The following is a 26,441-nucleotide window of genomic DNA, read 5'->3' on the forward strand; positions in this document are numbered from 1 at the left end:
GGTTTGAGAATGAGGTGGAATGAAGGATGAGTTAAGTCTGTTCAAGATTCCTTGAATGTTATATGGACTTGTCAAAATGAAACCGCTTGTACAACCAATTGCTGCTAATAAAAATATGTGTGGAGGGACAGTTATAGGTACCATTACAAAAAAGGCACAAGGTCACATGATATTAAATATGTCTACCTGTAGGAGTGACTTCAGACTTTCCCTTAAAATAGAATATGTTAGCAACATTGTATGTTTATCTAGCATACATATCTCACAAGGCTCTTTTCATGGTTAATTGAGATCACATGTATAAGAGTGTTTTGTAAATTATAAAATTCTATTCATATGTGTTATCAATGCCATTATTATCTCTATTTTTTTGCCATGCCTGGGGCTTAAAATCAGGGCCTGGCATTGTCCCTGAGCTTCTTTTGCTCAAGATTAGTACTTTATCACTAGAGCCACAGTGCCACTTCTGGCTTTTTCTGCTTTTGTGGTACTGAGGAATCGAGCCGAGGACTTTATGCATGCTAGTCAAGCAATCTGTCGCTAAGCCATATTCCCAGTCAAATGACATTATTATCAAAGCATAACTATACCATGGAAATATTAGTGTGTCATTCTAATTAAAATCTATAATTAAATAATCAACATATTGTTTTAGTAAAAGTTATTTTGAAATTTTCCAATTAATGACCCTGGATGAATAGCTGATCTACATTCATCTATCATCTGTTAGTTATATTATTTATGCTCTCATATTTTCTTATGATGTTTTTTATTTTATTTAGTATTACAAGACCCCAAGTGTACTATAAAAATATACTTCAAATGCTTGATAGAATATGTATTTTGAAAAGAAATTATCTCCAAGTCCTTTGTCACAGATAATCAAGACAGAAATTTGGCCTGAAAAGGTTCAAATGTAACTACCTTATGTATGAAAGTGTAACCCCTCTGTACATCATCTTGACAATAAAATTAAATTTTAAAGAAGTTAGGGGTATAATTTTTAATATAACCGATGTACCTCAGTAGTAGATCTGTTGGCTGACAGGTAAGACTTTAGATTCAATCCCAGCAATGCAAAAATAGTAAAACCATCACCATCACCACCACCAATATAAAAGCTTATGCTAAAGGGAAAACTAGTAAAGTATTTTCTTTTCATAAATGTCATAGGAATAACCAAATCAATACCAGACCTCAGGTGGAAAACTAGGTACAAAGTATAGGTCAACAGAAATAACCAAAGAAAAACCTCTCCAAAATATCTAAAATTTTACATGAACATGAGATTATTTGAAAACAGCTTCTACTCCTCCAGAAATTTACAAAGCTAGTGCTTAAGAAGCCATTTGTATATACAAAGCATGCCCAATAATAAGCATCTCAAACCCACAAAGTCTCTCTTACCTTCATTGAACAGATACACATTTCTAAATAAGTACTATATTTTCATAGATGATACTGTACTAGTAATCTTATTTTTAAAAATGAAGACATATGTCATTTCTGAAACTACATGGAACAACCATACTTCCTGGGCCATCTGTTTCACCCACCAAGGAGTCCAAGGGATATCTGGGGAAGGGGAACACATGGATATATTTGTATTTTAGGCTGTATACAAAAATTTAATTAAGAAAGATTCTAAAAAAATCTTCTGAATGTCAATTCAAGTCTATGAATAGGCAAATGGTGATTTTCTCTAAAATTCAGCCGTACTTTTTCTATAGACCCCAGTTCTGTCTTTATTTAGGATCTTGTCTTTCTGTGCTTGAGCTATTGCAACTTGCTTATTGGGAAACATTTCTATTTATTATAATCTTTCTCTAGACTATTATTGAATTAAATTATCCGTTGAATAAATTCTATTATCACCCAATGTTCAAAGAGAGAATTGTTGTGTTTTTTCTTCTGAAAACTTGTAAATCATAGGTAGGTTTAAATAGGTACAATCAAGGCTTCAAAGAGCACACAACCTAGAGGCAATATAATCATGAAGAAACATAATCATAGCAGAGTTGCAGTAAATATAAAAACAGATACAAAGCACATCCAATTCTGCTTGAAGGGCAACAGATAATGCATGTAAGTCAGTAAGAATCTTACAATGGAGAAAAGGCTAGCTGGTATTTGGCCTCAGTCTCCCTGAGTAGGTATGCTCCGAAATTTTCTTTGGGAATCTCTGAAGACAATATAGAATCTGAAGAATTTTACTTTGGTTCAGTCTGAGGTATCTTAAGGTCAGTCCAGTTGTAGTGCAGATGGGAGATTGTGTAGGTAAAGCAAGAGGATGGGAGGACCTACAGTTAGGTAGAATAGTTCGTTGAATGAATAATCCAAAAAAGAAGAAGATGTGTTGGGTTGATAGGAGAAGATATAGAGTGAGCAGTACTTAGTGACTAACTGAAAATGGTGGGGCAGTGTAAATGAGAAATCTGGGATAAGAATAATAACCACATTCATGGCTTCTAGGACTGGGTGGCTAATGATGCATTATATGAAGTGCAGCATGAAAGGGAAGAACACGATGGGGGAAAGTTAATTAGCTCACTCTGGAGCAATGGAGGTGGATGTTACTGCTTGAAGCTCTAAAGAACTCAGGTAGGAAGATCTATACACTCGTGGATTTATATCAGAATATAAGTGATAAAGACAAAAATGAGAGAAGACAAGAATAGATCCTCAGGCAACACTACCATTTAAGCAGCAGAATGATAAAGAAGACAGAAAATTGAACATGGGGAGGACACCCCAGACAGGCAAAGGGAAGCTGATTCTTTATTTTTATATCCAGGGCAGAGATTCAGCCAACATAGCTTTTGTCCATGTTGGAAGATTAACCAAAGTTATTGCTAATCCTACCTTTGTTGTTTTGGTTTTTTTTTTAAGTTTCATTTCCTTTAGTGTTGTTAGACAGTAAGTTTAATTTTGGAGAACACATCCACCTTTAATCCTTTCTATGAAAAGATTGGAAGATCACTAAGCATTTTATTTCGGACATTAAACATGTTAACTACTTATTTTATATCTTTTTTTAAGTTTACCTTTAAGATTTACATAACGACACTTATGAATCTAAAGTATTTTCCTTTCTCAGAATTCAGTGATAAATTCTAGAATTCTAAACCTTTACTGCAGAAAAGTTTCACTTAGTTAATAAAAAAATTATTGCAAATAGTATGTTTCTTGCCTTAATTACTAAGCATATTTTGGTAGAGTGAAAATAGCTTTAATTCATTATTCAGTGAAATGGAGAGGTATTTGGTATTTAAATTTTGTGGATTGCAATAGCGTACAACTCTTTTGAACAAAACAAAGTATTTTTCCTTCATCTGGGTGATTAAGAATAAATTATACCAATTTTTTGAAAAATAAGCACACAAACAAAGCCTTATAAAAACTTTATGTCAGTGAAAGATATGTTTAGTCTTTAACATGCATAAAAATCTATTTCAAGATACTTTAGAGCTTTTATTTGAATATTTCTCTAATTATAAGTAATTGTGATTTGATGTTCATTGTTTTATCTTTTTAACTTTATTAAATTTTCTTTAAACAGTTGTACAAAGGGATTTTAATTCAAGACAATGTAAAATATCAAGAAGCTTGTAAATTAAGAGTAATAATTTTTATCAAGAAAAGACAAGACTTTGAGAATAAGAATATACATTTGTTATTAGTAGACAAGAGCCAATCATAAATTCTAAGTCTATAAATCTAGCAAAGAAATTAAGCAAACTGCTGTAGTTGATAAATGACTGCAGAACATTCCTTTACTGTTCAATGTCAAAACTGCTCCTCTTGAAGCCTGTTGTTTCTTGAAGCCAGAAAAGAAAACTAAACACAAAAGAGTTTGTGATTAAAGAGGAGATAGAATATTAAAACACAGGGAGTGATGTCTATCCCTAGTTTAAATATTTATACACATGAAATTCAACTTGTTGCAGCTCTGAAGTCATCACTATTCCTCTGTTTCTGTGTCCCGTGATGTAACACCTATCTCCCTAGTGATTTGAGGGGCTCTGGAACATATCTACTTAAAGATCATTCTTCTTAATCTATGTATTCCCTGAAATCCTAGTCAGAAAGTACATTTTTGAAATAAGATTGTGCTAAGAGAAAAATATTTCTGTCTGTAGCTCCCATTAATATAGCTATTGGGGCTAATTTCTGCACTTTTCTAATATCTAAGGAAACAGAAAGGGAGCAATGAGAATAAGGTAATAGACTCATAGATAATGGTTTTGTAATAGGGAAGGATGTAAATAGAAATGGAGGTGGAAATCATGGACAGAAGCAAATTTAGTGGTCCAGAAAATGACTGAAAGAAATTCTAGCAGCATTTTAACAATAACAGAGCTGGTACTGTTGCTACATTAGTACTCTGTTTTTTAGAGTACAAATTTCTTGTAAGTTAGCTATACTGGATGCCTCTATTTTGCACATGTACAAACACTTATGCTTGGAATATGCTCTTGGAATATTCATGGAGTTGCTGGTCATGAAGGGAATGTTGGATAGATCTGTCATCATGTCACAAGGATGCATAATTAAATAGCATTAAAACATAGTTAATAGATAAAATTCATTAGTTGTAGTGTTTCAGTCAACTGTCCAGGGTAATGCAATTACAGTGTAGTTACAAATTGCATTTACACTGTGTATAGCAGTTACACTTGATAGTTTCCAATAAGAAATGTGATCTGATTTCTTTAAGTACTCAGTTTCCTAAGCTAATATCCTTGCTGTAAAGTATGCATGTGTCAGGGCTGGGAACATGTAGAGTACCTGTTCTGTAAGTTCAGGCCCAGAAATCAGACCCAGTACTGTCACAATCCCAAAATGTGTGCATTTGTAGTGATTGCAGTATTTAAAGTTCTCAGCAACAGCTAATGCTAATTTTATTACTACATTTGTTTGCAGACATCAACCTGTAAGTACATTGATAAAATAATCATAAAATATTAAGAAACACCTTTTCTTTTAGATATCAAGAATTTAGCTTTCGTTTACTAATTGAATTTTACATATTTCTCTTTTAAATAGCACATAGTAAATTTCTTCTACCTTTTACTATGATTTCTTTCTTTGTTTCTTTTTTTGGGGGGGGGTCTGGTCATGGGCCTGAACTCTGGGCCTGGGTGCTGTCCCTCAGCTCTTCAGCTCAAGGTTAGCGCTCTACCACTTGAGCCACAGCACCACTTCCAGCTTTTTTTTCTGCTTATGTGGTGCTGAGGAATTGAACCCAGGGCCTCATGCATGCAAGGTAAGCGTTCTACCACTAAGCCACCTTCCCAGCCCTATGATTTCTTAATGTAAAATTTTTTGTTCAAAAATGGAAGAAGTTATTTTATTCTAATCTGAAAAAAGTAAGTTTTTACTTTATTGAAAAAATAAAATTTGTTTGAAAATTATCAAATCCCAAGTTTGGAGAAAACACCATGTATTCTCTACTCCAAGTATTCTATTCATTCTTTTTTTAATGGTTTTTATTGTAAAGATACTGTACAAAGGGGTTACAGTTACATGAGTAAGGTAATGAGTATATTTCCTTGAGCATTACCTCCTCCTTTGTTTTCCCCCTACTATCCCTTCCCTCTCCACCTTTCCATTCTTTTTTTTTTTTTTTTTTTTTTTTTTGTCGGTCCTGGGGCTTGAACTCTGGGCCTGGGAGCTGTCCCTCAGCTCTTCAGCTCAAGGCGAGCGCTCTACCACTTGAGCTACAGCGCCACTTCCGGTTTTCTGGTGGTTTATTGGAGATAGGAGTCTCACGGTCTCTCCTGCCCGGGCTGGCTTTGAACCGCGATCCTCAGATCTCAGCCTCCTGAGTAGCTAGGATTACAGGCGTGAGCCACCAGCGCCCGGCATTTCCATTCATTCTTATAGTCTCAGTGGAAAGAGAAGAGGATACAATTAGATTGTACATATGCTTAGCTTTGTAGTTCTTAGAACAATTTGTCATTTTTTTCTTGGTAAATCTAGCTTTTACCTATAAACACCTATTGCACTGTTAACTTAAAAAAACCTGCATCGACTTGTTCATCTCAGAAGTGTTGGTCAAAGGGATGATCACAAACTTTATACAGGAAGATCAGCAAAGTTTATTAATGAGTCAGACTTTACTAAACCCCAGACATGTGCAGTGATAGTACAGTAATTTAGGTAATAGAGGTCAGTGGTGAATAAACTATGTGAGGATCTCCCTTTGCTTATGAAAATAGGTAGGTAGATAATGAAGAGACAGGAAGAATCATCAAATGGTCATAGCTTTTACACAGAACATTAAAATAGACCGATGTGGTAGAAAGTCACTGGGTGAGTATTTTAGGTGAAACTGCCAGAGAAAAATTTGAAGAAAGGTGTCATTTCAACTAAAGTCTTATTGGAGAAAGGTCTCAACCATGGGAAGAATGTGGAAGAGAGTGTTCTGGGAGATAAGAAGATCTGGTAGAAAGACCTCAAAGAAGCTGGTCACTGGTGACATATACCTATATTCCAAGCTAGCCAGGAGGCTGAGATCTGAGGATCATGGTTCAAAGCTAGCCCCAGCAGGAAAGGCTATTATCTCTAATTTTTTTAAAAAAGAGCTGGAAGAGTAAAGCAATTACATTAATTTATTGAATTAGGATTTATTTATCAACAATGGCTAACTGAAATAGAGCTTATGCAGGCAATCAGATGAAATTACTGGTAGAAAAGATGGAGAAAAAGTAGTAGACAGGAGATATGTTTAGATACTAAAACGTTAAAAAAATCTTGAATATACTGCAATGGAATAAGAAAGAGGTCAGATAGGAATCCTATTGTGTTGATTTGTTAGTTGTGTGATGCAAGTTGTCGTGTACAACATTATGTACCTAGGAGGAGGAAATGTAAGGAGCTCTCTCTGACTCTGGTTGGTTTTGAGTGAACTGAGTGAGTTCCCAGAGCAACTATCTATTAGCATATTTTAGGCTAGGGAAAATGAAAATATAATACCAAGCAACAGTTAGGCTTACACTATGTCACTGTGCTTAAGCATAGTACTTATATGTCACTTAGTTTTCTTGACAGCCCAAGCAAAACAGATGCTATCAATTTTCTAACTTGAGAGAAAGACAAAACACTAAGTTGTTAATAGGATACATGACTCGCCCATATCAAATCTACTGATAATGTAGCCAGTCAAAGCAAGAAGTTAGAAACTTCATTTGAACAAAATGAGCCAGGCATGGTGATGCATATCTGTAATCCCAGCTATACAGAAAACATAGCTAGGATGATTGTGGTCTGAGGCCAATCAAGACATAAATCATGAGACCCTCCAAAATACAGCTAAATTAAAAAAAAATCTGGGGTGTGACTTCGTAGTGCAGTGCCTGCCTAGAGAATTCAAACCCCAGTCTTCTTAAAGAAAAGAAAAAGGGAAAAGGAAAGGAAGAGGAAAACATATGAACTGGCATGTGATGGTATTGAACCTGTAACCTTCTAGGGATGTAGAACAATAAAAACTTGAGATTTTGCTCACAGATCCTCTGCTATTTTTCTTCTATGCTTAGCTGGGATCAGCTGGACAGATGTCCAGGCTGTACGATGGCTCATACCCTCACTTCATGGAGTTAGCTCTTTGTCCTCACAGTTTCCCAGACATCAAAACCTTGATACTTTTGGCTTTGCTCCCTGTGCAGGCTCTCTGTAAAGCCAACTTTCCCTTCCTTCCTTTTTTCCTTCCCTCCCTTTCTCTCTCCCTTTCTCCCTCCCTCCGTCTCTCCCTCCCTTCCTTCCTTCCTTCCTTCCTTCCTTCCTTCCTTGTTTCCTTTTCTTGAACTCAGGGCCTTACACTTGTTATGTGGGTGTCGCTACCGCCTCGACCAGCAAGGAAGACGCGACACCGGACTCTTCTCTCTGCAGTTTATTCAGGACCTTTTAGTAATCTTCTGACCCCAACCCCGGGGAGAATTCCCCACAGCCTTAAGTACCCGCTGGGTAGCCAACCCTGATACGCCACGTGGGAACCACCAATAGGTTCAGGTGCGCGGAAGCAAGCCAGATTCTTTGCCTTAGCCATATCAGGAGTTGTTTACCACAGAGAGCACTCGCCATCGGGAAGGCGGAGGGCGGAAGCTGGCACCATCTTCCAGGTGCTGCCTCTCGCAGCTCTCTACATGTGGGTACTCTACCATTTGTGTTATGCAGCCAGTCCTTTTGTGTTCACTGGTTTTCTAATGGTTTCACAGTGAAAACTGTACCAACTACTGCACTGGTTTTATGTCCCAGTTTGCAGTTTAATTATCCAGCATTAATTTAAATCCTTGATGATATATCAATCAGAAAGATCCTTAGAAGCAGCTAATTACTTACAACTATAAATATTATTTTATATTTAAGATTCTCTTTAGCTAAAAGTCAAGCCATCCATCTACCCCAAATTGCTTTCACCATAACCCATTGTTAAAGTTGTTCATGCTCAAGATCCTCAGATTGCAATTTAAATCAAATAGACAATCAGGTGTCAGCTCGTCTTGCTCATGTATCCCTATGTTCTTCCATAGAGACCAACTCCTTGCCTTGTTGCTGCCTCCCAAGCCCCCCAAACCTATTAGTGTTCTCTCCCAGGTCACTGGCTTTTTAAAAGCTGGGACCTAATTCAGTGGAACCAGAAGAAACTAGAATATTGCTTAACTGTAATGACTTTTATTATTAAAGAGCCACATCTTGCTCTTCCAATGTCCCCCAAACCCTAATTGACACTAGGTTTCAGGTGTCGTTGAAGGCACACTCCATGTTTAGAATGTCATGTTAAAATGTTTGCTAGTTTTTTAAGAGCCATGCTGTTTCCACAGGTGTGGGCTTGTTGCTATGGAGTCCAAGCTAACCACTAATTTAACCAAATACACTCTCCCTTGCCTGTACTTTTCCTTTATCATCTTTATATTTTCATCAAAAACATGTCAAATTATAGTGATGGTTCTGTGTAGCTTTTGAGTTGAGGTCAAGACTCCAGTTACTAAGAATGATTTATTTCCATTCAGATGAATATGTCTTCTGTCTCCTTCCAAAATAATTTCCAATGGGTATATGTTAAATGAATGACTACTCATTATTTCTTTTGTGAGTTTAGTTGAAAAGATTTAAAACACACATGCATGTGCGCACGTGTGCATGCGCGTGGACACACACGTTTCAGAAATAAATAATAGCAGAAGCACAGCCACTGCTTCTTAGTGATAGTCATTTTCTTAAGCCTTACTTTATTGAATGGCATTAAATGAAGGTTTCTATAGAGTTGTAAAGTTGTGTATGTGTGTGTATGAGAGAGACAGACACAAAGACAGAGAGACAGAGACAGAGACTAAGAGGGAAATAGTGTGAAAAACTCAGATTCTCTTCATAATAAAATTATGTTCTTATTTTGATAAGGTAGACTCCACAATTTCTTGTCATTCTAGGAAAGATTTAGTGGTTGGAATTTTTCATGAGAATCACTGTAACAATACCATTTAATAATGTAGAAGTTACTTGGCTATACATGTGTGTACATTCAGCAGATGTCCACTGGGTTTTAATTTTACTATTAAGTTAACAAATCTTTAAGAATGATTAAATCAAAAGTTGACAGTTTCAACTTTATGGCCATGGAAAGGAAAAATGCATTTTATGGTACTGGGAATAGAACACAGGTTCTAGATCATGCTACATATATGCTCTACATCTTTAGCTGGGAACTCTGTCTTATTGCTTATTAATGAGAATTTCAGGTAGTTACTAGACATATCACAGTCTTATTTCCATCTTAATATAAAAGAAAATAGCATGAATTTCTGAGGAATACAGACTTGTTTCATATATGTTTCTGTGATGCAGTTGTTTAGATGTGAACTAGTTGCTTAAGACTCCAACCCTCAATGATCAAAATTTCTGAATTGAGAATATTATACTTGCATTTTTGTGAAGAATAAGTAAATTTTAACCGTTTATTGAATGAGCAAGACTACAAAGAAAAATTCAGGATTAGCTGTGTCAATGCAATAAAACATTCATTTGGACTTCATGTTCATATATTGTGCAAAGCATTTATAGATTTCCAAATATTCAATTATTGGAATAAGTGGGGAGGGCTGGTGTTAATTTTTAGAATTGTTTGTTTATGTACACATATATATCCATAAGTAACAAAATTTCATAAAACTTGCCAGGTGCTGGTGTCTCACGCCTGTAATCCTAACTACTCAGGAAGCTGAGATCTGAAGATCGCAGTTCAAAGCCAGTCTGGGAGGAAAGTCCAAGAGACTCTTATCTCCAATTAACCACCAGGAAACCAGAAGTGGCGTTGTGGCTCAAGTGGTAGAGCACTATCCTTGAACTGAAGAGCTGAGGGACAACACCCAGGCCCAGAGTTCAAGCCCCACAACCAACCCCAAAAATATTATAAAACAGCATATATTCTCACTTACATGTAAAGGAAAATGTTGACATGGGAAAGCAGAATATCCCAAAAGTCCTAGAAGTAAGGAAGGAGGGAATATAGATGAGAGTGGGATTCTAGGTACGATCTTCAGCTTCATAGGAAGAAGAGTTCTAGCATAATAGAGTAAATATAGGGCATAGTAAGTATTAAGTGTAATATATTTATAAAAAGAACCACAGGAAATTAAAAGGTTTCTTATACAAAGAAATAATAAATTCTTAAAAATATAGAAATTGTAATTGCACACATTTGAGCATTATACTCTATCTATCTATCTATCTATCTATCTATCTATCTATCTATCTATCTATCTATCTATCTATCTAAATGATCATGCCATGTCCCACAAAATGTGTATGTTTCACTTCAAGAGCACATGCACCCATACTTTTTCCAACATCCTTGTCTCAATTTTTCTGTTAAATTTCTTAACTTTCTTTACTATTAAATTTTAAAACTAGCCAGGTCTGGTGGTGAATGTCTGTAATCACAGCACCAAGGAGGCTCAAGTAAAACGATTATAAGTTTGAGGCCAGCCCTGGCTCTATACTGAGATCCTGCTTATAAACAAACAAATGAACAAACACAGAAAAAATTCTAGCTGTCATGTCAGAGCTGAATTTATTACTGGATTTTTCATGACATTGAAAATTACTTTTTGCCTTTCCATCAATATTTACTTACTAAATCAAACAGAGGACCCAGTCTAAGCAGCCCTTGAGAGACATAGGTTTTCTGTTTGTTTTGTTAATACTATTGTTTTCACAGTTCTTTAAACATGTTGACATTTGTCACAATCCACTGAATTTATGAGTTATCTTCTATCTGGGTAAACCTTTGATGATTGTAATGCATAATTACTCTTCCTTTCTAAGCAGTGGCAGCAACATTTGCCCAACACCTGGCTCCATCATCAACTGGTTGCGTATCAGGGTTCGGCTTGTGGGGATACTTGCCTGAGATTGCTCAGTTGTTTTACTGGTAGTATTTCAAAGTTGTTGCATGACCACTGACCATTTTTTCCATAAAATTGTGTTAAGTAGTTTCTTTAAAAAGAAATCCCCCAGATAGAGCACTCATTATAATCTTTTTTGTTGTTGTTGTTGTTGGTTGCGGGGCCTGAACTCTGGGCTTTGGCGCTGCACCTCAGCTCTTCAGCTCAAGGCTAGTGCTCTACCACTTGAGCCACAATGCCATTTCTGGATTTTTCTGCATATGTGGTGCTGAGCAATCGAACCCAGGGCCTCATGCATGCAAGGCAAGCAGTCTACCACTTCCCAGCCCTCATTATAATCTTTTCAGCACATTTCATCCCTGAGGGGAAAACCAAATTGCAGTAGAAAATTAGTATCTGTGTTATAAAAAGGAGAGAGTATCACACTTTCAAAGGAAAAGTCTAGGTAATTGAAGAAAACAACAACAACGACACTAATAATAATAATTTAACAAATGAAGACTCCAGAATTTTAGACCATGAGAACTTGTCTCATTATGGAGTGTGAGGGTGAATGGGAAGTAGAAAAACTGTATATAAATAAGCTAAACATTTGGAGGGCCAAAGACACAGGATTTCCACTAAGAGTTCTTGGGGTTTGTGTAGGAGTGTTATAGGGCCCACCCAGGGCATCTTGAACAACAAATAAAACAAATGGGATCCTTACTATTTCCCTGTTGTTGTTGTTATTGTTGTTTTAAAATCATCATCCCAGCAATCAATTTTGTGAATTAAATTTAAAAATTAAGATTTGTTTTGTTTTTCTAGTTAGACTTTGGCTAATTTACTTGGGTTGTTTTTTTCCTTGTTTTTTTTTTTTTTTAAATTTCTGTTCCTAGGGTTCCTAAATTTGCAACTCATTATCCCAGTGATGATGCCATTCTCAAAACTGTCTTATAAATATCAAGATAATTTTCCTAAAAAGTCTCATGAGGAGAGAATTATTTACAGTGCTCCTGAGAGATTATACATATTGAAGCCTCATTACTACAGCTTCAGGAGAAACTAAAATTAAACTTGAGGTTTGTTGTTGTCCAATTTTAGTGCTATCTGGAAATCCATGTCTTCCTGCAAACAGAGAATGAGGGAGAGAAGAGAATTGTTTAAATAAAAAAAGCCAATACATACAAACAATCTTCACAAGAAAAGTCATCTTCTCACTCAATTTATTTGACCTTAGTTTGGTTACTTATTATATACCACAAACTGCATGCCTATGAAAGAACTGGACTTTCAAGAGTTTCTCTTTACATGACTCAATTTTCCTCTTGCTGAGTATCCACAGTAACACAAGGACCTCTCTACTTCCAGATAGTATCTGTTGTGGAAATGTTTCTCTTTATTAAATTTTTTTGAATGTTGTGTAATCTATTGTAATAGGAAAAATTCCATGTTGACTTTTCCTTCTGTACTTCTGGTTTTTGTATGCTTATTTCTCTAAAACTATTTTTATGATTTTCTTTTTTCTGATAGTGTACTTTTAAAAGTCATGTTGGTACATGCTTCTGCATTCATGAAATATCTCAAGCTATATTTGTCTCCCCCAAAACTTGAACGTGGGAATCCTAAACCCTCTTTCCCCAGAGTAGATGGCATCTAGAGGTAGGGCTGTTAGGATGTGACTACTTAGGACAGAACCTTCAGGATGAATGAATAGGATCAGTGGATTTATAAAAGAGCTCCTTCCTCCTTCCACTCTTCAAGGAGCAATGAGAAGAGAAGAAACCTTCACTGGCAGAGTCTGCTAGCCGTGGTGAAAGATCCCAGCCTCCAGCCTTCAGAATTGGGAACTGGAAGGGAGGGGATTCTACTGTTGTAAGTTGCTCCCTCACCCCTTATATGGTGATTCTTGGTAGCATCCTTAATAATGTCCCACAGCTTTAACTTTTCAGCTTAGTTTTCTTTTTGGCAGAACTGGTGCTGAGATTGCTTTGTTTCCTCCAGACTGCAGTAGACTTCACTGGTTTTCTGCTCTCTGAGTGTGTCAGGAGCTCTTCGGTCTCTCATATTTTGTGTACCCAGCTTCCTGTCTATGTGTTCTCTCACAGTGTAGACCACATTCTTATTTGATTTTTCTAAACCTGCACCAAATATGTTGACCTTTTATCAACTTTTAAAGTGCACAGTGTAGCAAGTTCTGCCACAGTGGTTCATTCCATGCCCATGTTGAAAACTGTTCCCTATTTCCTTTTATTTATTTATTTATTTATTTATTTATTTATTTATTTATTTATTTATTTGTGAAAATACCGTGCAGAGGAGTTACAATTACATGGGCAAGATAACGAGTACATTTCTTATCAAGCAGTGTTGCCTCCTCGTTGTTTCCCCTTCCCATACTCCCTCCACCTCCCCCCACCCAGTCCTCTCCCCCAACCGGGTCTTCCCCCCCCACCAAAGTTATAAAGTTCGTTTTTCGACATAACGATTTGTACATCTCATTGTTGCAATGGGTCTGCCTGTATCCCTAGTTAAACGATTTGTTTTTGCCCTTCCCCTCCACAAATTATACCAACATCAAATACAGTGAAAGCAGGGGTTATACAGTGGGGGAGGGACATACAAAGCAACATAGAAATCATCTTATAAATATGTTAGAAACAATTGCATGAAAGAAAAAAAACATTTGAATATTTATCTTGGGGTTCATTCCCCTAACATCACCTTATCTGACCTTTTCTGCTTGTCTCAGACATATACTAGTTCTTGCAAATAAGGGAAACCATGGGACCTATGTTTCTTTGGGCCTGGCTTACTTCACTTAATATAATTTTTTCCAAGTCTTTCCATTTCCTAACAAATGGGACAATGCCATTCTTTCTGATGGAGGCATATACTTACTTTTCTAAAAAAATGTCTATCCCAAACTCTCAAACAAGCCTACTTTCAATTATTTCAGTACATATACATGGAACATATGATAAGGAAGTTTCTATTTCCATGACTTCACCAGTTGTCTTAACAAGCTGAGAACAATTGAAGTTCGCATCGCTGTCAGCTGCTGTTTGGATATTTCAACCCTTTTCAAAGTCTGTTTACTTCCATGTGAATTTTTATGACTTGTTATTTTTTTCTGTCATTTAAATTTGTCAGGGTCAGTGATTCCAAAACTACCAATTAACGAACATGACTTCTCAAGTAAGTCACTTAATTTGTGAGCAAAATATTAGATACTTTATTTTAATAGAGAACTATGTCATTAAAATTCTTTTCATTATTATCAAAAGAACAGTTAATTACCAAGAAGTAATATTGGTAGCCTAGTTCTTTTAGTCCTTCCTTGTCTGGGAAGAAAAACTACATTCCATTATAATATACTTTTAGTATTCCTTGGTTTATCCATTTGAGATTTTTTTATCTGTGGACATCAAAAATAGAAATAATGGAGGTAAGTCTTGCTTATTAGTTCTACATCCTGGCCTTCTAAAAGGAGACTGGTGCATAGTCTCTTCTTGCTGTTAACATTTATAGCAGAGTGACTAATAATATTATTCATTTGCTGATATATAAATGATGCTTTTCTTTCTCTAAGATTTCAAGATCGTATTTTTAAAATATATTGAATTGTGATGCAATCGAAGCTTCTGTCAAAACAAGAAGCTCTGAATATTCTGCCAGTTTCATTGTTCATCAATTTCTATTTTCCTTAGCTGACTTTCTTCCTACATCTTGTGTGTACATGTGTGTGTGTATGTGTGTGTTTAAGTGTGTGTGTGTGTTTATATGTGTGTGTGTGTGTTAGTGGGGTTTGAATTCAGGGCCTTGTGACTGTTAGGCAAGTACTACACAATGTAAGTCATGCTCCTAGGTCTTTTTTGGCTGTTGCTACTTTTTCAACTATGGTATTTTGTGTTTTCCTATACCTCCTTACAGCTTGGATGAAAGACATATACCACCCAATGGGCTTATTGATTGAAATGGGGTTCTTGTTGACTTTGGCCTGGGCTAGCATTGGACCAGCACTGAGAAATGTGAACCACATCAATATTAACTACTTCATTTGATCTAGTAAATTCCTGAAATGACCACACATCTTTTTTCTGAGATTTCTCTTCCCCTTTACTTGTGCTAAATTTCTTGTATGTCTCTGCTTTGTTGAATGTATTTCCAAATGACTTCTTATAAAAGAGTGAAGAGATGTGGTTGAGAGGGTTGGGGGAGAATTTTGAGAGGGATAACATTGGTCAAGATGCATTATGTTCATTAACTGCTTTGTTGTGACAACTCCTTTGTATAACTTAAAGATAACAATAGTAATAATAATAATAACAATAAGAAGGAGGAGGAGGAGGAGGAGGCACCATAGAAAATCAAATTTTTGGAATTGTTGAGTATTTGAATATGCTCTTACCTTTTCCACCAACTTTCCTGAGTTTTCCTGAGTATATGGAATCTTAGGTAGTCCATAGGACCATCTATGTAATATATACCCAGTGAAAATAACACCACCAATCTCTAAGCAAGCCTTCCAAGTGTCAGGCACCGTTTGATTCAGAACTCACATGCCCATGGAAGTGTCCCTAATGTGCTCTATCACTGGCCCATCTTACTTCTGGGAAAATGACCTTTTCTCTGATAATCTCTCCATCTCCCCAATGTTCCCTTTGCATTGAACTCCAGTGAGCTGCATATTAGACCTCCTGAACTTTCTAAATTTGTTAACTTTTTATGACTGTCATATCCACCTAGTTTTCTTTTTGGTCTCCTTTCTGGCAGAGTAGCCAAACATTTCCTTCTTCAATGGAGATTTTTGTGTAAACTCTTGGTGTTAAATTCCAGAATGTCTTTCATCCCTATTTCTTCCATTTACAAAGTGATGGCATTATATTATTGCTTTTTGCATCTGTTTATGTTTTTCTTTGCCTTCTGTATTTTTCCATGTCTTTCACATTTCTGTAATATGTTTGTTGGGATTTTTTTGTGACTTTAATGTTGGAGCTTTTCTCCTTGGCTACCCACTGACAATTACAGTTGAGATTTTTTGAACAGTGTTATCCCTCATTTCTTTAAAAAGTTTTCTTTTTGACACGTAAACAATTATAGTCTTCACACTACACATTAAACTTTGATCCCTTTTATTATGTTCTCTGAAGAAGCAGAACAACAATAGATGAAATTCTTTTTTTTTCTTTTCTTTCTTTCCTTTCTCCTTTTTTGCTGGTTCTGAGTCTTGAAATGAGGGTTTGGGTACCATCACTGAATTTCTTTTGTTCAAGGTTAGTGCTCTACCACTTGAGCCACAACTCTACTTCTGGCTTTTCTTTTTTTTAAAGTAGTTTATGAAAATAAGAGTCTTATAGACTTTCCTGCACAGGCTTGCTTCAAATTTCAGTCCTCAGATCTCAGGTTCCTGAGTAGCTAGGATTACAGTCATGGGCCACCTGGCTAGACTAAATTCAAATGTACTCCTATGGAATATACTTTTATGAAGCAATCCTATGTATATATGTATATATATATATATATATATATATATATATATATATATATACTCCCAAGAAAATATTTCAAATATATTGTTTTTAGTTTTTAAAAGACTATTCTTGATATATGTGCTTATATTATATATAATATACAAATATTATCTATACCTTTACTACTGAATAGCGTTAAGTGAAGTAAGTCAGGCCCAGAAAGACAGAAAACAGCTTTTTTCTCATATCTGGAAGCTAGATCTAATTTATAAATATACAAATAAACACATATGAACTTACATGCAAGTACATAAATATATTAAAGTGTGATATTTGCAGGGGAGACTTCAAATGGTGTAATTCCTCAGAAAAACAAACCCATGGTCCAACAAGATGAATACCAGGAAACTAGTACTTGAATGGTGTGCAGGAGGCAGGAGTTTAAGAAAATGGGGGAATGATGAAGAGAGGAAAGGGAGGAGAATGCCATCATAATATCCAATGTATATGCTATGAAATTAAGAAAATTGTGGGGATGGGTTGGGTTGGGAGTGATGGTCAGCAGGAAATGCTAAAAGGGGTGGCATTGATCAAAATGCATTGCATTTACAAGCTGGTATGTTGAATAGTAGCCTTTTGGTACAGCTTCTTAAAGATAATAAAAACATAATTTCAAAATGTCTTACTTATACAGTGTTTTGCTTATACAAAAACTGAATATTTCAATTCAGCTAAATGGAACTATGTCAAATATTGGCCCAGTTTTCATACTTAATGCTGTACTATTTTCCACAGTTATAATATAATTAATAGATTGTTCTCTTTGGCTCCTTTTTTTGAAACAGACTAAGATGCCTAGTGAAACAGCTGGAGAGAGGTGATGTCAACATCGTAGACCTGAAGAAGAACATTGAATATGCAGCATCAGTGCTGGAAGCTGTCTACATCGATGAGACAAGGTGCAGTTTCATTTCCACTACACTTTATCCTTGTTGTTTCTGTCCTCTTTCTCACACAGGAAGTTAATATTAGTATGGAAACAAAATTTTAAAAAAATCAAAATTTGAAAGTATCCTTTTCATGTAGCTAATTAATTGGGCTATGATTTTATATAAATATATATAAATAGATACATATATACACACGTACTTTACTCTGAATAGTGAAATATAATAGTCCAACAGTAATGTTATAAAATGAAAAAATAATTTAAATGTCTTCTCCTGTGTAACCATCCTTCAGCTCATACTTGTATCAGGGGTATGTGTAAGTTTACAGTTTTTTGCAAAGATCCTTCTGAGAAAATTGGGTATTATGTGCCCGTACAACTTCATAAAACTCTGTATAGACAGATTGCTAAAAGACATTCCCTAAAATGTTGTCCTTCAAACACAGCCTCAGTCAGCAGAAGAATAAGAAGGTAAGAAATGGAGACTTGTTTGAAAAGGATTGTTAATCTGATACTGTGGCTCCCAGACAAACCACCAACTCTTAATGGGATGTTTGCAAATTCAAGAGACTTGGCCAGTGCCTTTTGGCATTTGCAGGGTCCTGAGATTGGTTTCTGGTTTTCACTTAATTAAAGACAAAGGTGACAGCCTATAGAAGTCTACTTGTTGAAATCAGAGCAAAGAGGGAACCTGATGAGGGAAAAATATACACAATCACAGGAAGTTGTCAAAGTGGTTATTATTGTGTGCATTTTACTAATGAGAACTAAACTTCATTTAAACACCACTACAACTTATTAGATAAAAACTGTATTATTACCAGTTTTTTCTATGAGGGAACTAACCCACAGAAACATTACATACATAGCTTACCCAGAAGAATAAATTCAGGAGTGGGAGTAAGGCCTTGAAAATCTAACTACTAAATACAATTCTCATCCTCATTGCTGTTTTTTAAAATTATTTTTATTGTCAAGGTGATGTACAGAGGAGTTACAGTTACATAATTAAGGTAATAAGTGCATTTCCTGTCAGACTTGTTACCCCCTCTGTCATTTTTCTCCTACTCTCCCTCCCAACCCACCCCTTGGTTTTGTGTATATCACTGTTGCATTGGTTATCCCTTGTCCTCTGATGCTGTTTTAACATAGAACACTCTGGTGGTTTCTGAGTCTCAGTGTGAGTGTGGATGGACACTCACATGTTGCCAGAGTCTTGAGACCCTGGGGTGTATTGATCATGTTTCTCATTTTTCCCCCAACTCTACCTTCAATGATCATGGTTTGATGTCTTGACATCTGCCACAGGGGAGTATTCACGCCATGGAAAATGGCAAATGCTGTAAATCAGCAGTTCACTTTACTCAGAGACCTGCATTCAGAGAGAAATGTATCATCATGCCACTGATTAACCCAAGGATCACCTCTTAAGAATCTGTCAAGGGCTGAGAAGGTGGCTCAGTGGTAGAGCACTTGCACTTGCCTGAGGCCCTGGGTTTGATTCCTCAGCACCACATAAGCAAAAGAAAAAAGCCGGAAGTAGTGCTGTGGCTTAAGTGGGAGAGAGCTAGCCTTGAGCTGAAGAGCTGAGGAACAGCACCCAGGCCCAGAGTTCAGGCCCCACGACCGGACCCCCCCAAAAAAAGGATCTGTCAAGAGCTGTGATTTTATGGCAAAAGAACCAACTTAGGAAATTTTATTTATTTATTTGTATTTGAAATTATTTTTTATTTTAAGAGTGTGTACAGAGGGGGTTACAGTTACAAAAGTAAGGAAATGAGTACAGTTCTTGTCAAACATTGTTAGCTCCTCCCTCATTTTCTTCCATTTTTCCCTCCCCTTCCCCTCACTTTCCCAAGTTGGAAAGCTCATTTCGAATATAGTATCTTGTTAGTATCAAAAACAAAGACATTATAAACAACAGTACTTAATATGGCTTGATTTCCTATACATGCAGGATGACAGAGTAGTAAACTGAGGATATGTCTGTAGATGTGAGTGTATAATTATTATTATTATTGACTTTTGTGGTACTGGGAATTGAACCTAGGACATTGTACTTGCTAGACAAGTGTTTTGCCACTGAGCTTCATCCCAGCCCATGTGTATAATTACTAAAGTAGTATTTGTTTTAGGAATATTAGTCATATATAAATTATTTCAAAGAAATAAGGGGCCAGGTGCCGGTGGCTCACGCCTGTAATCCTAGCTATGCAGGAGGCTGAGATCTGAGGATTTCATTCACAGCCAGCCCAGGCAGGAAAGTCTGTTAGACTCTTATCTCCAATAAACCACCAGGAAACTGGAAGTGGTGCTGTGGCTAAGTGGTAGTGCTCTAGCCTTGAGCTGCAGAGCTGAGGGACAGCTCTCAGGCCCTACAATTGACCAAAACAAAAAAAAAAGAATCTCAAAGAAATAAGGATCAGGAAGTATTTCATTGTCTTTCAACTTAAATTTTAAAGCCTACTAAAAACTTCTGAAATTAAAAAAAATTTAGATTACTTTTTTATTGTCAAGGTGATGTACGGAGGGATTACAGTTACGTAAGGTAATAAGTATATTTCTTGTCAAACTTGTTACTCCTTCCCTCATTTTTCTCCTACTTTCCCTCCCTCCCCTCTCCTTCCCTCCTCTCCCCTCCCCTTCCCTCCCCTTCCCTCCCCAAGTTGTACAGATCATCCAACATATTGTCTTATGTGTATAGCTGTTGCGTTGGTTCCCCACTTGTCCTATGTCTCACATTCTGTTGTTCCCCGTCCCTTCCCTAATCCAAGTAAATGTATATACAATACGAGGGTACCAAAATCAAATACAACTACAACAGGGGATATACCATAGGGAGAAGAACATACAAAAGAAACCAAAAGAAATCAGGCAGTATATTAAAAACAACAACAACATAGAAAAACCTCTTGTGTCCATGTCTTGGAGTTCATTGTGCTTAGCATCATCTTAAATGGTCATATGTACATAGATATTGAGCTGTTCTGCTCATCTGCTAAGATTATCCTAGACATATACTAATTATTGCAAATAAGGGAAACCATGGGACCTATGTTTCTTTGGGTCTGCTTACTTCACTTAATTTGATTTTTCTAAGTCTTTCCATTTCCTTATAAATGGGGTGGTGCCATTCTTTCTGATGGCAACACAGAATTTCGTGGTGGTGCCATTCTTTCTGATGGAAACACAGAATTCCATTATATATACATATATATCACACACATTTTATACACACACACATACACACACACACACACACACACACACACACACACACACACACACACACACACACCACATTTTCTTAATTCATCTACTGAGGGGCATCTGGGTTGGTTCCATAGCTATGGTGAATAATGCTGTGATCATTTGGGTCAATGCCCCAAAGTGGGATTGCTGGGTCATAGGGGAGCTCTATGTGGAGTCTTTTGAGGAACCTCCATACTGCTTTTGATTTTTATTGTTATTATAAAGGCTATTACAAAGGGGTTACAGTTATATAAGTTGGATAATGAGTACATTTCTTTGTGGACAATGGCAGTGGTTCCTATCTTTCCCTCCATCCCTACATACAAGTTGTATTGTTAATTCTCAACATAATGCTGAAGTATTTTGAATGGAAAATTATTTGTAGGAAAAAAACAGATTTAGTGAATAGTCAAGAGAGGGTGTGGTTTAGAGTTGGCTAAAGTTTCAAAGAAGACAATAAGTCAGGATAAAACAAGTTCCTACATGATTAAAAATGTATGTGTTCATACATATACATCTTCCCATTAAACAGCACTGATTGTGGAGTTTCGGTTAAAAAAAAATTCTTGATTTTTTTGAGAAAAATAGAAGCAGAGCTTCTGATGGAAATTGAATTCTGATCTTTGTGGAAATTATAACAAATTTCCCTAGTGAATATGATAGTTGGTGATCTTTATAAAGACAGTTTCATACGCAAGTGCCAATATTTTGAGTCTTTCTTTTAGATGGGTCTCTAGAGGCTATTATTTTTCAGGGTTGCACATTTGTAAGCCAGAAACAAGTAACTTAAAAGAAATAAAAAACCTGCCATTATTTCAGTTGGTACTCTGCCAAGTAAACTAGCACCACTGGTCTCATAAACATCCCTGTAGACAGCTGGTTGGGTGTTGTGCTTTCATAGATGGACATGTGCTTACTAATATCTAAATAGACAAATGTACAACTTTATTTTGGTTAATATGTACTTATTATCATAGCGTATAGACTCTAGGTTCAGAAAGAGTGGCTATTCAAAGCCTCGATCCTCTGTTTAGTATTCTCTTTCTTCAAGAAAGTTGCTGACATCTATTTAGATTTATTATTTATCAAATAAAGATGATGCTCATTTTATAATGGCTGACACAGAATTAAATGTTGCAAAATCCTGACAGATTGAAAGTTGGGTGACAACCATTGTTTTTCTAAGAATACTTCACATTTTTTCAAGAATGCTTTGCATTTGGGGATATATAATACATTAAGATATATAATTTATGTTTTCTACTGAAGATATCAAATAATTTCCTAACAGCAGCTTTTGATCTTGAAATGAAAATGTTAGGCTCTAGTTGCTAAGGAATGGAAGCCAAGCACAAATGAACAGAAACATTGATGCACTTCAAAAATTTGGTCTGGTGGAAAATGAGTGTTCTTTAGACTAAGAACTTTGACTTAGCATAAAGTTTTACCAAGGAACTTTTTTTTTGTCAGTCATGGGGCTTCAACTCTGGGCCTGGGCACTGTCCCTGAGCTCTTCAGCTCAAGGCAAGCACACTACTGCTTGAGCCACAGAGCCACTTCTGGTTTTCTGGTGGTTAATTAGAGATAAGAGTCTCACAGACTTTCCTGCCTGGGCTGGCTTTGAACTGTGATCCTCATATCTCAGCCTCCTGAGTAGCTAGATCACAGGCATGAGCCACTGGCGCCTGGCTACCAAGGAACTTTGACTCATCTATTAGACATTTATTAATTACGTGATGCTCACTAGCACCAGAATTGTAAGTATAATAAGTAGCTGGTGGTGGTCATGAATTGTGATGACAAACCTGGACAATGGTACTAATGTTGCCAAAAAGGGAAAGGAATTGAGAGAGCACACTGACCAATTGTAAGAGAAAACACTAAGTAGCAGCACTGAGTCATATCCAGAGGGAATAACATAAGAATTTAGAGACTTAGAATTCCAAACAAGATAGAAATAAACTTGCAGGTGTCTCCTATTGTGAATGTGTTCATTCTCTGTCTTAGTCTCCCAACCCATTCTTATGGAGATAGCTTCTAACTAGAGGGCTTAAGGTGAAAATGTTTGTAACATGCTGATGATATGGGTATGGAAGGTGTAATAGTAACATTTACAGAGATGAGTTGGGGGATTATGATCCTGAGTCTCAGATGTTTTAAAAGTATTTTCCTTGATGCCAGTTTTCAATAGTTAGAGCTCTTTTGCTATTTGGATATGTTCCTGGTCTAAAGAGTTTGAGATGGTTGAGTAGAACTATACTTATTTCACCAGTCTTAGAGCCAGCCAATGCTAACTGAACTGTTTCCAGGCAAGTTATATCCTTTTGCTATGCATCCAACTAAATATAGGAGCATGAGCTTCTTTCAGTTCCCTAAATTGAAGCTAAAATCAAATGTAACTTCTATAAAGCCTTACTGATTAACATTTTCACAGTCATCAAGTCCAGTCCTATCAAAGAGAGACTCTACCAAGCATTTTGCTGCCTCCCTTGGGTTTGATGCCCACCTCACAGACCAGTTAAACGTTCCCTGTAGAAAGCCTTTCAACCTATCTCCTATGCTGAGTTCAGAATCTGAACAAAAAGGAAATGGCTGCTTGAGAGTAGTGCTGTGTTCAGAAAAAAATGACATATTCTAAACAACACAGAATAGCAGCTGTGCTCCTAATGGAGACAATCTGAATGCTACTGTTCAGGGTTAGCTTGCTTCTTGGATTCCCATTGTTCTTCTTTTGTATGCCAGAATAGAGCTTCACTGTATTTTAATGTAACTAAAGGATTTATTCATTTTTATGAAACAAAAGAATGATCTTTGCAGGGGGATAATAAAGACTACAGAGTACAATGAGTTTTTTTATTTATTTTTAATTTTTTTTGTCAGTCATGGAGCTTGAACTCAAGGCCTGCGCACTGTCCCTGAGCTCTTTTGTTCACAGCTAGTGCTCTATCACTTTGAGCTGCAGTGCCACTTCTAGTTTCTGGTGGTTAATTGGAGATAAGAGGCTCACAGATTTTCCTGCCTGGGCTGACTTTGAGCCGTGATCCTCAGATCTCAGCATTCTACGTAGCTAGAATTATGGGCATGAGTCACCAGGACCTGGCAAGATTTGTTGTTGTTGTTGTTGTTTCCAAAGTCAAGTTTTCTTAGTTCAAACCATTAAGATAAAAATGTCTTGTGGAGTTGCTTTAGTGATTATAGCCTGGGTGAAAATGGAAGTGTGTGGGGTCAGAGGGTAGTTTAAAAAGGCAGGGAGAAAAGGAAAATACAAGTGTTTAAGGTTAGGCATGGAGTTACCAAAAAGGAGAATAAAAATAGACACAGAAACAGGCAGCATATCTGAAGAATTAGATGGACAAATTAGCAGACATCAGGTTTACTAAAAAAGGCTACATAAAGCTGAGTGCTATGATTCATGACTATAATCCTAGCAACTCAGGGGGCTGACATCTGAGAATCTTGGTTCAAATTCAACTTGGGGCAGGAAAGTCAGTGAAACTCTTATTCCCAATTAACAGCCAAAAAATCTAAAGTGGAGCTATGGCTCAAGTGGTAGAGTGACAGCCTTGGGGAAGAAAGCTAAAAGGACAAAACCCAGACCCTGAGTTTGAGCACTAGTACTATTGTGTGGAGGGGTGAGGGAGTATACATCAAATGCTACAAGAATATGGATAGCATACAATATTCCTATTAAACAGTGTCAAGAAATAGAAACTGTTACTAGCCATATTATTATGTATGGAGAAGTAATGAGGAATGGTTTTGTGAATAAAATAGTATAAATTATTTTTTTCAAGAATTTGCTAGTATAAGAAATAGAAAAGATAGAACATTCATTTATGTAGACTTATATTTGAAGAAGGTTTTAGTTTGATTTTGTCCATATTGCTTTTGGATGGAAGGCTAGCATCTGCATATGGAAGTGAAAAATTGAACAAGCTATCTGGGATAGAAGATGTTTCATCGAAAGATCAAGTCAAGAAGTTGTCTAGGAAAAGGGAAAAGTAGCTCAGCTTAGTGGTAAATATAGACGAAAATGAAAGTGAACTAGGACACAATAAGGTTCTTCAAGTAAGTAGCATAGTCAAACCAAAAAGATTAGATAACATTTTACTTTCAACTTAGCTCTTCTGCATAGAGGAGGGTCCACAATAATCAGGGCCAAATTATGAACAGTGGGTTGTAAAACTCATGCATCAATGGGACATAGAGTGCAAGCTATTATTTGGGGTGGTTAATCACTCTAACCCTCATGTCATAATGATATTGACTCATACCTGATCCTTTGACATGAGAGTAGAAAAGAAAAACAGAAAAGTACTGAACAAATGAATAGCTTTTATGCATATTTCAGTTGTCAGAGGAAACCTAAACAAAATGGTTAATTTGTTACTTCTCATTGTCAGAACACCAATGGATAGTGCTAACTACAAAAAATAGATTGATTCAGGACACAAATGATGTCAACAGAAAATCTGTGTTGCTTGCTCTAATGCTTTGAGTTGTAGCAAGACAGTGATAGTATATTCCTGTACATCTTCCTACTGTCAAACATGGCAGCAGTGGAAAGATTTTCTTTCCAACGGGATCTAATAAAAATATGTGTTATATTTCATGGGCTCTAATCAGATAATTTGCTTATCCTTCAATCAATGTGCTCAGGAGAATTTAATATACAAATTCCAGGGTCATGTATTACAGGAATCAGGTACAGGGTCAATTCTATTTAAATCATTTGCCTAAATATTGGAAATGGAGTGTTTTATGAATAAAACAACAGTTATATCTAAACTAATACGTTTATGTTAGAACCACAAGTAAAGAAACTTGGATTAGGTTTGTGTGGGACACTGAGAAAATCCCTTGACTTGAAGTTCAACAAATCCTAACCTGGCTTGACTCCTACTAATTAGTATCTGGGAAAGAGATTATTATTATTTTATTCTCTAGTCATTGCTTTCCTCACATGGAAGATGAATCCTAATTCTTCTCTATTCTGGAATTCTGTGGTCTTTCCAGACCTGTTTATTACTAAACTATCCTGGCCATGAGGAGAATGAAGAGAGGGAATGTTTGTTATTTGCTTATTTCAAATATGGGCCTTTTTATTTTTAGATTGTTTCCATATGGAGGAGACCCTGAGGAAATTGTCAGTTAGAAGGAAATATGCTAAGACATTGTTCAGCGAAATGTTAAAAAGCAAGTTATAGTTTTTAAAAATTTGCTAAAAATCAAATTATGAGTTCCATTTTTATGGTAGGAGTTGTAGGGAGGGTGGTTGTTTAGAAAGCTGTGTTTGTAGGCTGTTCTCACCCTACATAGATGGAGTGTGAAAAGCAAGCTTGGAAAAAGTCATACAACTTTTGATTGGTTTTTATATTTTCTGTC

The 26,441-nt window shown here is 36.3% G+C and overlaps 1 protein-coding gene across 7 annotated transcripts in view; it reads left to right on the top strand.

Annotated features, from left to right (window-relative positions):
- The window catches only part of Pde1a (phosphodiesterase 1A), a 362,766-nt gene that overhangs the window by 258,244 nt on the left and 78,081 nt on the right, over positions 1-26,441 (top strand). For 6 of the 7 annotated variants that reach the window (XM_070019653.1, XM_070019652.1, XM_070019669.1 and 3 more), the window contains one exon: positions 17,701-17,814. In XM_070019653.1, the coding sequence (XP_069875754.1) occupies positions 17,701-17,814 (114 nt within the window). Of the gene's footprint in view, positions 1-13,191; positions 13,257-17,700; positions 17,815-26,441 lie in introns of those variants that run through there. The other variant, XM_070019676.1, reaches the window with a different exon arrangement.

Source organism: Dipodomys merriami, unplaced genomic scaffold, assembly GCF_024711535.1.
Source record: "Dipodomys merriami isolate MVZ:Mamm:240054 unplaced genomic scaffold, mDipMer1.0.p SCAF_1, whole genome shotgun sequence".
Classification (NCBI taxonomy): Eukaryota; Metazoa; Chordata; class Mammalia; order Rodentia; family Heteromyidae; genus Dipodomys; species Dipodomys merriami.